Source organism: Anomalospiza imberbis, chromosome 1, assembly GCF_031753505.1.
Source record: "Anomalospiza imberbis isolate Cuckoo-Finch-1a 21T00152 chromosome 1, ASM3175350v1, whole genome shotgun sequence".
Lineage (NCBI taxonomy): Eukaryota > Metazoa > Chordata > Aves > Passeriformes > Viduidae > Anomalospiza > Anomalospiza imberbis.
In genome coordinates this window covers 129,865,538-129,881,369 of record NC_089681.1, presented here as the reverse complement: position 1 = coordinate 129,881,369, position 15,832 = coordinate 129,865,538, and the positions used below count along the sequence as shown (strand labels likewise).

The window sequence follows — 15,832 nt, the reverse complement described above, 5'->3', positions numbered from 1 at the left end:
GCTGTAACCCTGGTATGGAAAAATAGGGGGTAGTGGTGGAAGAAAAAATAATCCCATTTACTGTTAATCCCTCATGCTGACATCTCATGAGTAGTCAGCCGTGGCTTTCCACAGCTCTCACAGATGTACACCATAGCATTTCCACCTGGAATTTGTTTGGCTGCTGCTGCTATGTACCTGGGGTTCATAATCACCTGCCCTGTTGGCAGACACCATAGGGTGACCATAGTAATTGATTGTTCAAACATTCTGGAAATAATTATGGTGGATGCTAAGCACTTTTGTGTCTTGTAGAAAACTAATTAAAACAGACTTACTGCCTGAAGAAGAATGAAGCTTTTAAAACTGCATAGGATACCTTGCTTTGGCATTCAATTAAAAGACCACTAATAGAGGAAACAATCCACTTAAAATATTATTATACGTTATCACTTCTGTAGGTGATCAATGTAGGTGAACAAGGGGCATTTTTTAAATATTATTTATGCCAGTTGAGACTTCTGGTGCAAATGCAATGCAGTACACAGCTTTATAAACTAGATATTGCTGAGGCAGGTTAGATAATGGCTCTCAAATTGCTGCTCATCATAATGTATTGATTCCTGAAGTTGCTTTGTTTGGGTGTGCAATAACTCCATGTGCTCAAAAATGTTATTTCTATCAGGAGCTTAAAGTGATGTTCATGGGTCAGAAAACTCTCTCACTACTTTTGTACCCTCTCCAGAATACTGTAGGAGATATATTTTAGAAGATGCAGTTCAGTATTGTGTTTACCTAAATGAGCATTTACAAATCTGTGAGACTAGTTGGATATTTTGCAAACTATATATGGGCTAGGCACTATGTGGGATGGATTTCTTGTTCCTTGTGAAGGTTTATATACTGTTACAGCATGAGTACTATTTCCTAAAATAATTAAAACCACCTGTATTCTCATAAAAGGCTAAAACACAACAGGGACTGAACAAGCTGCATGGCCCAAGGAGTAAAGCAGAGAACAGGCAGCATTTCTCAGGGTTTTTTATGCTCAGAAGAACTGGATTAAGTAGGCAGTTAACCTCTTTGAATTACTTTATCCATGCTCAATGGTTTATACTGAGAGCAGCAGTCGAGTGAGTCTGTCCCTCTTTTGAACCATTTGGTGCACAGGTCCTATCTCAGCTGTGATGTTGCCTGCAATGACAGGGATGCTGCCTGCATCACCTTATTTGCAGTCTTGTGTAAAGCATGTCACATAGTAGTGGCTTATCAAATAACATATTAGAAGACAAGAAAACTACTGCTATTCAGACCTTGCTGCTTAGAAAAATACTTTAATTAATACATAGTTTAGACTAATCAATGATAAAATACAAAGTCTAGACTGCACAGGACATTACAATGAGCATAATCCTTCCCTCTAGCTTAATGTCTCACCCCTTTTTTTTCAGTTCTTAAGATTAATAGTATATGTAAATCAATGTATAAAATAAATTTGTTTACCTTGTCTTTGTTGCATAATGTATAAAAATATATTGAGTTTCCATCAAAATTAACTTCTTAAAAGAGAATTATTGGAAAAGATAAGACTCTACAAAAATATGACACATCCAGACTTTAGTTTATGTGGGAAAACAAAGGTGTTGACTCAGAACACATTCACACATGGAGTGAGGAAAAGTCAAGCTAATTGGACTGCAAGACAGGAAAGCAAAAGTGACAGTGTGGGGGTTCATGTATTTATCAGTTTAGGAGTGATTAAGTACTTTATACAAAAAGAAAAAGAAAAAAAAAGGATTGAACCATGCCAAAGGATTTGTCCAAACATCTACAATATATATTGTGATTTTCTGCTTCTTCGTTTTGATGTTGCCTTGTTTAAGTATCTTCATTTTCTCCCCTTTTGGTCTAAAATGGATTGGTGAAAGCAGACCCTGCAAGATTATGAAAGACAGGTAGTTATTGTCAAAGCAATATGTTAGAAATGCTGTAATTAAATAATCTTCATGTTCATTCCAAGAACCTGAATCATCTGACAGGGTACATCAGAAAAAAAAAAACTATTGCTGAGGAGGAACGGGGGCAACAGATCTAGGACTGATTAGTAAGATATAAAATCACCTACATGATCTCAGTTCAGACTCAAACCTGATCATGATGACCAGAACCTGTCACTGTTTTATGATTCACAATGACCATAACATCACAGTATATGTCAGTAGTTTCACTAGGAAGAATAGGGCTCAAACTGTCAGGGATTTGAGGTTCCCTTCTGCAGAATGATGATTCCCCCAAACTGAGACTGAGCTCCTAATACCAGGAAACTTGCAGTATTATAATTACTTATCAATGTATTGTCATTTATATGCACACAGTGATAAACAGAGAATGCAGCATCCATTTCCACACACTTCCACATGCATACTCGGTGTTTTTTACACTTTGTTAAATATAGAAATGTAGTACTCTAACTACCAGTGTTTCATGTATTGTGAAAGTAGCTACCATTGAAAGATGCAAACACTTTGACAAGTAGAGACATAAAACTGAAAATTCGTATATTGAGTTGTCTAAACAATGAAGGGTGAAGATGAAGCATTGGTTCAGTTTAATGTCAGTACCATATCCTATAACTATAGTTACCTTCTAAAGTTCTGTATGAGTATGTGGAAGAATATTTGGGAGATGTTAATTGCCTTCTGCCCATTCCATGGGATCTTGAGAGCACACAGTCTACATACATATCCCAGAAGTTCTGGGCTAAGTCATTGAAGAGTTCATTGTGCTTGGGCTTAGGGGATTCCTTTAGGAACATCATGAAGTCCCAGAGAGCAATGACTGTATCTGCTACCTTGAGTTTCTTCATTTCCACCAGGCCATGGGACGATACCTCCCAGCACTGATGGTCAATCTCACGCAGGCTTGGAGGAGTTTCTTTTTGATACTCTAGATTGGCATAAACCAAATTCACTATCAACATACAGCCCAGCTGAAGATACCACCATCGTTTCCATACAAATTCCATACTTCAAGAAGATACCTGAAAAGAAGTGTATAAAATCACATTGATTCTGATGTTATATAGTTCAGTGTCACATAACTCTCATGGGTACCCCAAGAGATAATTTATACATATAGTCAGAAAAATACTTTTTTTTTTCAAAAATAATGGAATAAATACCAGTCAATGAACCCTAATGCTGGAAGCTAGGTTTGCACCTAGAAAATGTTAATGCCATTTAGAATATGAAAACCCAAAGCAAAAAGTTTTGCAAAAAATAACAATTACAGTCAGTCTTTCATGAAAAGTCTGACTCAGAAAGATGGTAATGAAGGAATGGTAAATCAGACTGTACAGTGTATTGGGTGAGTGCAGACATGTTACGAACTCATTCAGCAGCTGTTGCTTCCAAGACTGGAAGAGAGAAAATTCCTTTCTGGCTTATATTAGAAAATTAAGTAAGATTTTGGCATTATTATTTCTAGTATATATGCAAAACAGAGAAAGTATCTGGAGAACTGGAGATAGAAAGTTAGCAATAAAACAGGAGGCATAATGAGAACTTCAAATGCTACAGAATATGTGTTCTTTAGTATACAGAGATTCCCCCTGGGAAAAATGCAGTTTTCCTATGATATGTGTTCCATATCCTTGAATCAAGTTTAGACAGAACAGCACTAAAACACCTGATAATTTTTTTTATCAGCCCTTTCTATCAAGATAAAGTGCAGTGGAACAGAAGAATAAACATAAAGAGGAAACCAATCAGAAACCAAAAAAAGACAAGCATAGGAAGAAGTCTGAAGAAAAAGAAGACAGTTAAAACTTTCAGACAGCGACCCTTAATTTGGTATCCTAAATCAATTCCATTTTAGGTAGTTGGTGCCATGTTTATTCCCACAGTTTCCAATTCAGAGTGTAAAATACAATTACGAAAATGATGTGAGGTTTTGTACAGAAAAAAAACCCACAACATTTTGGGCAGCTGTGAAAATTTTGCTGGGAATTTGGCCAGAATTGAAGTGTGCTCTTCCACTCAAAATATCTTTGGGCACTGTCAATATTAAAAGTTAGTCTGTGATATCTTCAAAGTGCTAACACACTGACATCCTTTCTGCAACTCCCAGTGATGCAATTAAAGAGAGAATAATCCATAGATCATACAACATTTATGTGGAATGTGTGTAAGAATACAGAGTTGGGGTGACACTGTGGTGTTCAGTCACACCAAACTGGGTCAGGAGCCAGGACAGCTTGAAATAGGCCTTTTTGCTGTGACCTCAGGGTCCTGGGATGATTTTTAGTTTGAATGTGTAATTACACTGCTGCAGCCACCTGAGGACCCTAGTCATGTATTCCTTTACTTCAGCTTCAGAACCCAAGGAACTGAGCCAGACATACCCTCCAACCTAGCTCCTTCCTAAAACCCCAACTGCATCTCAGCAGGCAGCAGGATTACCTGCCTCAGCATCCTGAGAGCTTTTCAACATGCATTAGTTTCTCTTCTTTAGGTTATTACAAAACTGGTTCCAGCAAAGAAGTAGGGATGGAAATGCTTCTCTTCTCGCTTCCACTTCACTAGGCACCAGCATTCAGAGGAAGGACACATTGGCAATTTCCTACAAAGTAGGAAAACGGCAGCCAGGAAACCACCAACATTTTGAGTTGTTCTGATTTCATGTTTTAATCCAGCTAAAAACTAAAATGCTAAAGGCCCATTTGAACACCACAAACAGGAGCAGAGACCACAACAAACCTCAGAGACTTTGAACTAGTAACTCCCACTATTCAGTACAAGAGAGAGGAATTTCACAAAGGCAGTAACTAAAGAGCCACACCAGAAGTTGTACTTACAGTGTTTAAGCGAGGAGATGGAAAACAATAGCCTTGAAAAACAGAAGTCAGCCACTTGGAGGTAAGGAAGGACATTCATGAGAGGGCTGCAAGTGCCTGGCAGCTGCTGGATGCTGCGAGGATGCCGAGGTTGCAGCGCACAGGGACGGCTCTGCCACTGGCAAAGCAGCAGCAGCAGCAGCTGAACTCAGGTGGGTGGAAGGGTGGAGGGAGCTGTGGCAGCCCCACCTCTTTCTGCAGCAGCACCCAGTGCCAGCCCGGGCTGGGCTGGGGCCTCACCTGGAGAGACTGCCTTCGGGCGTGGGGGTGTCTCGGGTGAGCGAAGAGGGGGGGCAGAGGCTGGCAGAGGGAGCAAAACACAGTGGATAGCAAATCTTTCTCCTAATCAGGAACACTAACGCTGTCATTTAACAAACTCCCATTCATAAACCTAGGTTTCCATGCATGTTCCTGTTTGCCCACCAGAACATGCAGGACAATGTTCAGAGTAATGAAAAAGAACAAATATGTGGTAAAATTTGGTATGTTAAGGTTTCACAGCATGATTTGGTGGAGTTCAACATGACAGGAACAGTCAGTTTTTTCAAGTAGAAATTTAGTAATTTCTGTCAAGAACCAATATATACAATGCTTAAGCACAAATACAAATCTGCTCTGAAATGACAGTGTTCACAATAATTTTGTATGTTCTGGAAGCCTTACCAGCTAATCTATGTCAAGACTGTTTCAAAATCTTGCTTCAAAAAGTATGCCATGTTTGAACCTACACAACTAGATAGAAGGAGATATCTGGAAGACTGGAATACAGTTAGCTTATCTCTGAACTCATTGTATCATTGAAAGGAGCTAAAGTTCTATTAGATGTAATTATTCCTTGAAATTCTAAGGCAGTGTTCATAAAAAATAAATTAAAGTATTAGAAAGACTTCACAAGGAATCTACCTTTAAGCGAGCTCCCTTGTATCATTAATAAAAAACAGAATTCAGTAAGTTTTCAAAGGGAAACTTTTCCCTTTTTGTTTGCTTTATGCAAATTTATTAGTGTAGTCAGTCTCACAGTGAAACTGCCAAAATTTCAAAGGCGTTTAAAGGCGTGTAAAGAGGTTGGTAGTTCCACAGCTGCCTGGCTGTGGCATCAATCCCTTCTCATTTCATCCACGCTTAAAACATCTAGGTGTAGTAGCACGGGCTACTGGTGCAAACACAGTGATTTCCTTCTACTTCAACAGCCACTGTAGGCAGCCTTTCATCATAGTTCTTAACCCTACAGATTCATTTTTATCACTTTTCTCTTACTTTTCCTTTTTCTAGTTAAATCCACCATTTTTAGTCTTAAAACCAGGTACTCACAGAACACACGTACAGAAATCAAAATGCTGAAGACAAGATTTTTGTTGGGAAAATATTTTCAAATAAAAATACCTCTTTTTAAAATGCTACCTCATCAACAGTGTTCTCCTAAGAATCTACATGAAGTTTAATTGATAATATTTTTAAAAATCACATCTCTAAGTGAAAAAGATTCTGAAGGCTGACTTCTATATTTTATTTTCCTTTCTGATGTTATCCACTTTGTCAGTCAGGCACTGAGGGATCATCATCTGTGGGGGAATGCCACCTGGAACAAGGATGAACCCATGAATTCAAGTTAGCAGAGATCAAAATTATTGGTAGCTAATAATCCTGTGAAATGTTACATGAAGTTTGTAGGATGAAAGCATTATGAAGACAGTCACTGATCATGTTTATTAAGTTAGTCACTTAAATTTCTATTTCAGAAAACGAAAAGTCAGGGAAAGTCAAGAAAAATCAATCTGTAACTACCTTTGTAATATCTAACATATCTGAAAGCTACATAAAAGCTTGGGCTGAAGGGGAAAGTCCTTAAAGCAGAGAAGCTATCTATGTGTATGCATGAGAAATATTCTACTCACACTGCCTCCATAAAACTTTAGGATTGGGCTAGCAGAGAAAAGGAATATATACAAAAAAAGTCAGCTTCCTACCACTCAAGTGGCAGACTTGCGTTGTTTTTTGCTAAAAACTAAGAAGCTCAGCTTTCAAAACCAGTCTGCTCTGTCCAGTGCCACTTTAAATGATGGGGTTTGGACTTGAAATCTTAGACTGGAAAACAAAACTGGCAGTTTTTTATATACATTTTTTATATATTTACAGTTTAACTTTCCTCACTAGACTGAAGGAATCAGTGCAGGATAGCTTGCAGACAACACTCTCCATTTCCTTGTATTTTATGTGAACAGTCAAGGACAGGTTTCAATAATTTTTTTTTTTCTGTTTACAGTGTGTTGGTTTAAGCTGTTAATTTTGCCTGCTATGACAAAATATGAATTCTTTTGTATTTCTTGCCCATGTCTTCCTTTGCTCCTTATCCAAATATATTTAGATGAGAAAAAGAATACTGAAGTGGCATTTAAAAAAACCAATGCATTAGTTTATCAGCCCCAGCTTTTTAGTTAAATATCTTTTCCCATAAAACTGTAAAATTAGTACATCAGTATTTTACAATATTTGGACCTTGGGTATGTTGGTGAAGTTATTTCTCTCAATTAGAAATACCATTATGCAAACCTACCAGCTGTATGCATGTTCAGAAAGGCAAGGAAAGAAAAACTGACTTTCATTTTTTGATTATTTCAACTCTACATTAAATAAAGTTGTATTGCTAAAATATTTCAGCTTAATTTCTACATATTTCCATCAAAGTTAGTTCTTTTCTAGACTGAGAAAAACATCACATACAGCACAAATTTCAAAAAAACTGCTGGTGGAAGTTTTAAAATTGTTGGGGGAAGAGATTTTATGGCTTCTTGTTAGAGCTGATGACAGTACACTGCTTAGTAATTTATACCATGAGAGAAAAGAAACAGAGGTAAAACTGTGATTTGAAGTAGCTGTTTCCTTGTGATTTTGAACCAAATATTTGAAATACACAGTAAGAATGAAAGAGCAGGAACTGAAGCATTATTTATCACAAAACTCAGAATATGCATTGGCTATGTATAAATCAGTTTGGAAACCTTTAAAATGCTACCAGCCTTTTGTGACTGAATTATCTATATCTCTGTGACATAGGCACACTTGTTCATAAACAGGATTGATTCACTGAGGATAAAGAATTGAGTCACCCTCTGCATCACTGATTATCAGCTTCTGAAATAAATGACAGAGTGACTGTCAGAGTTCTGCCATCAGGCTTGACAATGAAGTGCTCACAGCCCTGTTGCTGAAGATCAAGTATGACACACCCAATGCAAGCAGGAGAGAAAGTTGATAGAATCAGTCCTGCCTGGCAAACAGAATCTCTTCAGGAGACCAGATACATTTTTGAAGTCAGGTATTTGGACAATGAAACATCTAAGTATCCTCAAACTTGAAAGTGTTAAATGATTCAGTAATTCTTAGCAGCATGTATGTGTAATGAGGCACTTAATGTTATAAAAGGATCTAGAAAATGCACAATGCCACATTTCAAACGAAATGTTGCTTAATTCCCTGCTGGCATGAGCTTGTTGGCAAAAAGTTGATCTCTGTTGAAACAAATCTAGTGTTATGTCAATAAATTCAACACCTTCAGCTCATAACATATAGGAGACCAGCTTTTCTCTGTTTCTGTTTTTTGAGGTCAAGTTGTGGAGTGATTACATGACATCAATTAACACTGGTTAGTAGCTCTGCTGGCACCTCTGGGCCAGTCCACACATTAACACATCAACCTTCTGCTGCATGCTAAGGAAGTGCAGCACACTGAATTTAAGGCTCTGCTAAGTGGACCAGCTTCAGACCAGGCTGCTCTTAACAGTTGTAAGGATTAATTTCAAACTCTATGTACCACAAAAGCATAACACAGCACAAAACCAGGGTGCAATTTGATACATGTTTGTACTGGTATCCAAGGAGGGTTCTGGGCCTGTGATTTGATCCTTGAAGAACTATCTAAAACTTACCTGTGCTTTTTTCATCTCCCTTAAAAGTCCTTTTGCTTATTTCCTTCTTTGTATTCTTTTCTATAGAATGCTGACATCATATGCTTTACTGAAGTCATAGTAACACAATCTAACTGTTGCATTCATAAGGACTTCTGAGCCTTGCCTACTATTCAGAAAAAACTGACAGGTCCTTCCCATATTATTAATCACAAATCTGGACAAAATGTTCTGCTGCTTGTACTATGAATTGGCATGGTAACACAGAACAGGAAGATCCTCCTGAATGACAAGGACTAGTTCCCTGCCACTACAAAAAAACTCTGTTGTACAATCACCTCATACATTTATCAAGTGCCATATTAAAAATAGAAATATTTTTGTTCCCAGTAATTCCATGGAAAAGCAGTTTCATTAGTCAATTGCAGTAATGACTAGAAACATTATTCTGGTTTCCTGATATATTTATTACTGAATGGTACATATCTGTTTGGTCTTGTGTCTTTCCACTTCATTTAAATGGTTTTCATCCTTCATGTTTATTTCCCTGATATATTTATAGATAGCACTTGTGTCTCCTCTCTGGTTTTGTTTTATTGCAGTAAACAAGCTGAGCCATCCTAAGATCTGTTCTTCTGAAAAGCTCTCAAGGTCTCTGGTGATGAACCCAACTTCCCTCTAGCCCTCTCTTAGTTCAACATTAGCTCAGCTATAGAACAATTGATTAGATTTTCACAGTACCCTAAATGAGATTTTACCAGGCCTTACAAAATTACTTAATACCTCCCTACATTAAATGAAATCCATCTCCTGAGATACTACTTGTGGTGGTTTAATCCCAGCCAGCAACTAAGCACCATGCAGCTGCTCCCTCACTCCCTCACTCCCTCGCGAGCGGGATGGGGCAAAGAATTGGAAGTGTAAAAGTGAGAGAACCTGTGGGTTGAGATACAGACAGTTTAATAGGGAAAGCAAGAGCCATACCGCAAATAAAGCAAAACAAGGAATTGATTCACAAATTCCCATGGGCAGGCTGGTGTTCAGCCATCTCCAGAAAAGCAGGGCCCTGTCACATGTAAACAGTGACTTGGGAATACAAACACCATGACTTTGAACTGTTCTCTCTTCCTTCTTTTTTCCCTGGCCTTTTTTACTGCTCATGATGCCACATGGTATGGGATATGCTTTGTTCAGCTGGGGCCAGCTCTCCTGGCTGTGTCCCTTCCCAGTTTCCCATGAACTCACAGCCCACTCACTGATAGAGTGGGGTGAGGAGTAGAAAGGGTCTTGGCTCCATGCAAGCCCTGCTCAGCAATAACTTAAAAATGCCCTGCATTATCAACACTCTTCTTAGCACAAATCCAAACCACAGCCCCATTCGAGTCACTGTGAAAAAAATTAACTCTATCCCAACCAAAAGTTGCAGATTTCTGTACTTATGGTGATTCCTAAGTATATCTCATTTCCAAATTTCATGAGCATGCTCTTACTGATTTTATCAGGACTACTACAAAAAATATCAAATAAGATCGTCCAAAACCAAACCCTTTAAGCCTGACATCTTTCTTTTCAACCTTATTTGTGGCCATCTCATTTATCAGTTTCTCTCCTAACCCCAATATGCTCATTCCTTCCCAGGTGATACCATATCAAATGTTTTTGGGAATTAATACAACAAATTTGAGTTTTTCCAAAGCTTTGCAGTGAGACTGAGACCAGATTTCAGGGTCTGTGGTTGGCCAGATCACTTTTCTTCTTTTCAAAGATAAGCAATTACAGTCCATGTTCAGCTGACCTAACTTCAAAGACTTAGAGAGAGAGAGATGAAGATTGCAAGGAGCAGTTCAGGACATGGTTTAACCTCTGGAGACACCCGAGTATAGAAGAGGAGTCTTAGCCTGCAAGCCCTCAGTTAAATGCCTCAAGGACTAGGCCAGGCCCACATTTGCTACTTTCCAGTCATGACATTTTAACTGATCAGTACAAGACACTTCCCACCAGATTTTCCATATTACCTGCTTCAGGACTGCAGATGTGGTCCCCATGGTCTGAAAGCACAACATGGGAGTTCTGAATTTTTTGCAATGGTAATAATTTCTGTTCTGCCATTCACATGAGCTTAAATGTTCTGTTCTTAAATGTATATAGAATATATAAGGCATACCACTGTTTTCTAAATTTTTTAAAAATTATTTTATTATGTAGCAGATAAAGTTAGCAGATAAAGCATTGTTAAAGTTATTTTTAGTATTAAATTACTGTAAATGGTAATGATTCTTCTCAGGCAGCTAACAGGTGCAATCAGGAATGTAAAACCTTGTGGAAAAGCTATAAGAAGGAACACAAAAATAATTACTTATTCATGAGGATTAGTGCTTTAAAAAACCCACAAAAATGAAAAACATTGTCTAAGAAATATTCATCTACAAAATAAAGGCTTATGAAAGAACTTGAGGGTGATTTTTCTCTGCTCTGCTGTTGAGGATTTTTTGCAGGATAATGGACACATTCAGCAGATGCACAATCCAGCCTTCTGGTAACAAAGTAACCAGCTCAAGAAACAGGGGTCAGTGAATCCTTGAGGACAGGAAAAAAGAAGAGTCAGAAGAGTCAGCAAAAGTTGTCGGCAAAGTTTAAGAAATAAAAAAGAGAACTAAGGGTGGGCCAGACGACCAAAGCAAGAGTGTGAAGAATCAGGTGATCCGATCAGCATTTAATTTTAGACGTATGGACAGTTAGGATTAACCAATCATGTATTAGTTAGAAGTGCATGAACAGCAGAACTTTATACCAGCTTCTGTATAATGAAATTGGCTTCACTTGATCATGTTGATCATGGCGTGATGTCCCATTCTCAATCCTCCACACCGCACTCTGCTCTCATGAGACTCTACCTGGAACACTGTCTGCAGTTCCAGTGCCCCAGCACAAGAAGGACATTGAACTGTTGAAGCAAGCCCAGAGGAGGCCATGAAGCTGCTAAGGGGACTGGAGCATCTCCCCTCTGAAGACAGGCCAGGAAAATTTGGGCTGTTTGGCCTGGCAAGGATTGTGTCGAGATTTCATAGTAATCTTCAAGTATGTGGAGTGGCCATACAGGGAAGCTGGAGAGGAATTTATCTGGAGCTGTAGTGATAGTACAAAGGGCAATAGGTTCAAACCAAAAGAGGGAATACTTAGGGTAGATATACAGAAAACGTTCTTTTCTGTGAGAGTAGTGAAGCACTGGCACAGGTTCCCCAGAGAAGCTGTGGATGCCACATCCCTGGAAGCGTTCAAGGCCAGGGTGACAAGGACTTTGGAGCAACCTGGTCTAGTGGAAGGTGTCATATAAAAACACAATACCACACCTGCTTATGAGAGGGGCATTGGAACTGGGTGATCTTAAAATCCCTTCCAATACGAACCATTTTATGACTGTGATTTTTTCACCAATTTTACTCTTCAGACCTTACTGATGTCACGATTTACAAAATAATTTCTTATTCATGACCATTTAAAATATGCAAAGCACTTTAAGCCTTATTAAAGCCATGTGTTTTTAACTGTCATACTTATCCTGAAAATTAGCATAATTTTAAGGTCAGGTCTCAGTTTCTTGAGGGAGAGCACACCAGCAGTATAACCAACAGCTTTTAAAGTGTCCAGCTGCATGGGGACAGCCAACGGCAGATGCTGTCTCGAGCCAGCACAGGTTCCAAGGAGAACACGCTGCTGGAGAGCGCTGCTGTTAACCAAAACTTGGCTACTCCTGCAGCTGGGACTCTGCTCTCAGGCACTCCTGTTGCTGCCAATTTAGGGACTCTCTAAACACGGACAGAGACAGGTATTTAAACCTCTTCTTTCCGAAGGTGATATAGTTTATTCTGCACAGGGTGCGAGGCGGTTTTCCACAAATCAAGCACACTAATTCTCAAAACTTTATATTTAGCAAGCAAAGTCACAGTTCATTGGCTACAAGTTATCTAGTTATTAATTAGTTGCCAATCTCCTGTTGCTTTCATGATTATTTCCTTTCCTGCACTAATTAGTCCACATGCTCAGTCTTCTGTTCTTTTTATTTGGTGGACTGGTGGTCGCCACCTCCCACTGCCGGATTCTAAAGCCCGTGAACTGGCACTAATTCCTTGCATTACAAAGGGTACGGGGACCTGCGGCGCCAGCCAAGGGACAAGAGATGGCCGGTGACACAGCAGGAGCCGACGACTCAACAGGAATGTGCGATAAAAGCGCAGGCGGTGCTTTGCCCAGGGTCCCTCCGTTGAGGTTACGAGGCCTGTTTCACTGGCGAGGCAGGACCCCGTTTCACAGCCCCCTTCTCATCCTCTGTAACTCTCCGGACGATTTGTTAACTCCCTTTGGCTCTGCGGATCTCGGCGTCGCTGCCGCCCTTCGGCCCGAGGCGCGGGGCCGGCCGTGTCAGGCGGCGAGCCCGGCCCCTCCGCAGCGGCGGCGGGAGCCCAAGGCCGGGCCGGGCCGCGCCTGCGCGTCCGCAGGGCCGGAGCGGGGCCGGTTCTGCGCTGCCGTCGTGCGGCACCCGGAGCCAGCCCGCCCTCCTGCCCCGTGCGCTCTGCACAGCCGCGGGCCCGGGCCTGGGCTTGGCGGCTGCTCCCGCCATGGTGCGGTGCGGCGCGGCGCTGCTGCGGAAGGTCAGTGCAGCCGGCCCGGGGAGCGGTGGGGACGGGGCCGCAGGCGGCGCTCGGGTGGCGGGGAGAGCTGGCGGGGAGCCGCGGTCCCGCTTGCGGGGCCTGTGCGGCAGTTGCCGTGTGCCGGCTGTGCCGGGTGGTGCCATCCCATGCCGTCCCGCCCCGCCCGTGCTGCCCGCAGCGCCCGGCGCCCTCAGGGCCCGTCGGCGATGTCCCGCCGTGGCGGCACACGCGGGGCTGCGGCGCCCGGGCTCGCCCGGCCCGGCCCGGCCCGGCCCGCTGCCCGGGGCCCTGCGCGCCGTGAGGTGTCGCTGCCGGGGAGGACATGCCGAACATTGGTTAAAAACTATGCTCTCTGCTTTCTGAAGTTTCTTCTATTGCCGTGAAAGATCATCAAGCGGTTATACACACGTTTCTATGAAGCGAAATATAAATAGAACGTAATTAACTGATGTTGAAACTGTTGTTTTATTAGTACAGCAACTTCATAGACGATTTGCGGGTCTATGTGAGAGGAGGAACTGGTGGAATGGGTTATCCTCATCTGGGAGGGGAAGGAGGAAGAGGTGGTGATGTCTGGTTCGTCGCCCGAGAAAGGACTACCTTAAAGAGCATTAAGGAGAAATATCCCCAGAAGCGATTTGTAGCTGGAGCAGGAGCCAACAGCAGGTAAGAATCTGTTTAATGAAAGTTGTTATTTACAACTTTTCCAGAAAGCAAAATATCAGCTTAAGGTACTAAGCCTGGTTTAATTTCTCCCAGTGTTAAAGCTCTAAAAGGTGAAAAAGGAAAAGATTGTGAAGTTCATGTGCCTTTGGGAATTTCAGTTTTTGGTGATGATGGCAAGCAGATTGGTAAGAACATTTGCTTTGTTTTAAGGTATCTAATGTTTGTCACATTTACTGATAATATCTAGTGGGTTTCTAGAACTAGGATGTTTTAAGGTTACACGTTTTCCAAAATACGTCTGTGTTTTTCTTCGTTTGGCCAAAGAATTGACAAATGCACTGTAAAAATTGTTGGAAAAGTAAGGACCCACCCATTCCAGAAATTAGCAGTAGCTGATTTGTATCACTACATACAAGTCCTTTGCTGTTGGAAGCACGTGTTAAAGACTGGAAGCCATACCAATCCTCCAGAGAACCATTCATGATCTCATATAAGATTCGTCTCCGTAAACCCAAGTGTGTGTCCCTGTATCTTTACTGAATTATGAAAATGCTTAAGACAAAGATCCTTGCTGAATGTCAACACTTCAGGTTACTTAAAATGCATATCTGTTTTTTACTCATCAGGAAGATCTCTTTCACTACTCTTGGAATAGCTCTCAGTAGTTCCTTTGCAGTTTCTCAGAGTTTTTCTTTTCAGACTGTTTAGAATTAAAACTAAATTCCCAAATTGCCCTGGTTTGGATGTTTAGCTACATTGGATGTATTGCAAGATCTGCTTATGATGCAGGCATATCAGGGGGCTAAAGATATCCAAGTGTTGTGCTTTTTTTTTTTTTTTGTTTTAACTATTCTGACCCTAAGGGAGATTACATAGTCTGCATCTTAATGGAAAAATACAAACCATCTGAAGGGAGCCACATCTCTATCAATGCATATTTTTCCTTGCATTTTTGAATTCAAATACTGGAGGGTTCAGAACCTCCATTGTGGCCATACTTTGCCTGCCTGCAGTTTTCTTGAGGTGACTGACTGTATGACAGAGAAGAATACTGGGGTGTGATGGCTTTCATTTGTTGCCAAACAAGGAAAATCACTATGACCTTGAGGGCACAGTTCTTGCAAGGAGGTATACACAAAATTGTCTCATAACTGGAGACATTTAAATGGAAAATCACAACTGAACTACTGCAGGGGATTGTGTTTTTTCACTAACAAATTTATTTTCAGGAGAGCTTAATGCAGCAGGAGAGAGATTCCTAGCAGCTCGTGGAGGTCTTGGAGGCTCATTGGCTACAAACTTTCTACCTTGCAAAGGTCAGAGGAGAACTGTTCACCTTGATTTGAAACTTATAGCAGATGTTGGCTTAGTTGGGTAAGTACAGTAGTTTGAAAACTAATATTAGAAAACAAAGCAGTACATTTCAAATTCAATTTCAAAGAAAATTGAGAGTTTGGATGATGAGTGTTAATTTTGCATTTGCATTGTCACCTAAGTTATTTGCAGTTTGAAAAAAATAGATTGAGTTTAAAACTATTAAAATTAATTTTAACATTTGAAAGTATTCTTTATGTTTTGGTGAGTGAAGGGCTTAATGAATCAGGATAATACTTAAATAGTAATATAATTGTATTTAGCAGTTGCAGTGATGGCCACAATATTATTAGCACAATATTTATTAAGTAGGTAGGAGGTGCAAAACAGAGCCAAGAAAACTGCATATTGCAAGTTTAACTTCA

At 40.4% G+C, this 15,832-nt stretch overlaps 2 protein-coding genes across 4 annotated transcripts in view; one reads left to right on the top strand and one right to left on the bottom strand.

Annotated features, from left to right (window-relative positions):
• The window catches only part of LOC137486295 (GTP-binding protein 10-like), a 54,691-nt gene that overhangs the window by 29,134 nt on the left and 9,725 nt on the right, over window positions 1–15,832 (top strand). The window contains exons 1-4 of one of the 2 annotated variants that reach the window (XM_068211470.1): window positions 13,296–13,427; window positions 13,900–14,093; window positions 14,187–14,278; window positions 15,323–15,467. In XM_068211470.1, coding sequence (XP_068067571.1) covers window positions 13,395–13,427; window positions 13,900–14,093; window positions 14,187–14,278; window positions 15,323–15,467 — 464 coding nt within the window. In that variant the 5' untranslated portion in view covers window positions 13,296–13,394. Of the gene's footprint in view, window positions 1–13,295; window positions 13,428–13,899; window positions 14,094–14,186; window positions 14,279–15,322; window positions 15,468–15,832 lie in introns of those variants that run through there. The other variant, XM_068211480.1, reaches the window with a different exon arrangement.
• Window positions 1,298–5,824, bottom strand: FAM237B (family with sequence similarity 237 member B). 2 transcript variants are annotated; one of them, XM_068211450.1, is made up of 3 exons: window positions 4,835–5,824; window positions 2,623–3,019; window positions 1,298–1,913 (listed from the first exon to the last, which is right to left on the bottom strand). In XM_068211450.1, the coding sequence occupies exons 2-3, from the start codon at window positions 3,002–3,004 to the stop codon at window positions 1,888–1,890; spliced, it is 408 nt and encodes a 135-aa protein (XP_068067551.1). In that variant the 5' UTR covers window positions 3,005–3,019; window positions 4,835–5,824; the 3' UTR covers window positions 1,298–1,887. The 2 variants fall into 2 exon arrangements, with proteins under 2 accessions (XP_068067551.1, XP_068067555.1); XM_068211454.1 differs by lacking the exon at window positions 4,835–5,824 and adding an exon at window positions 4,440–4,802.

Coding starts and splice junctions, on each gene's coding strand:
- FAM237B (XM_068211450.1), bottom strand. CDS start 3,004: ATGGAATTTGTATGGAAACGATGGTGGTATCTTCAGCTGGGCTGTATG. Junction 1,914..2,622: donor CTCATACAGAACTTTAGAAG/GTAACTATAGTT, acceptor ATAATCTTGCAG/GGTCTGCTTTCACCAATCCA.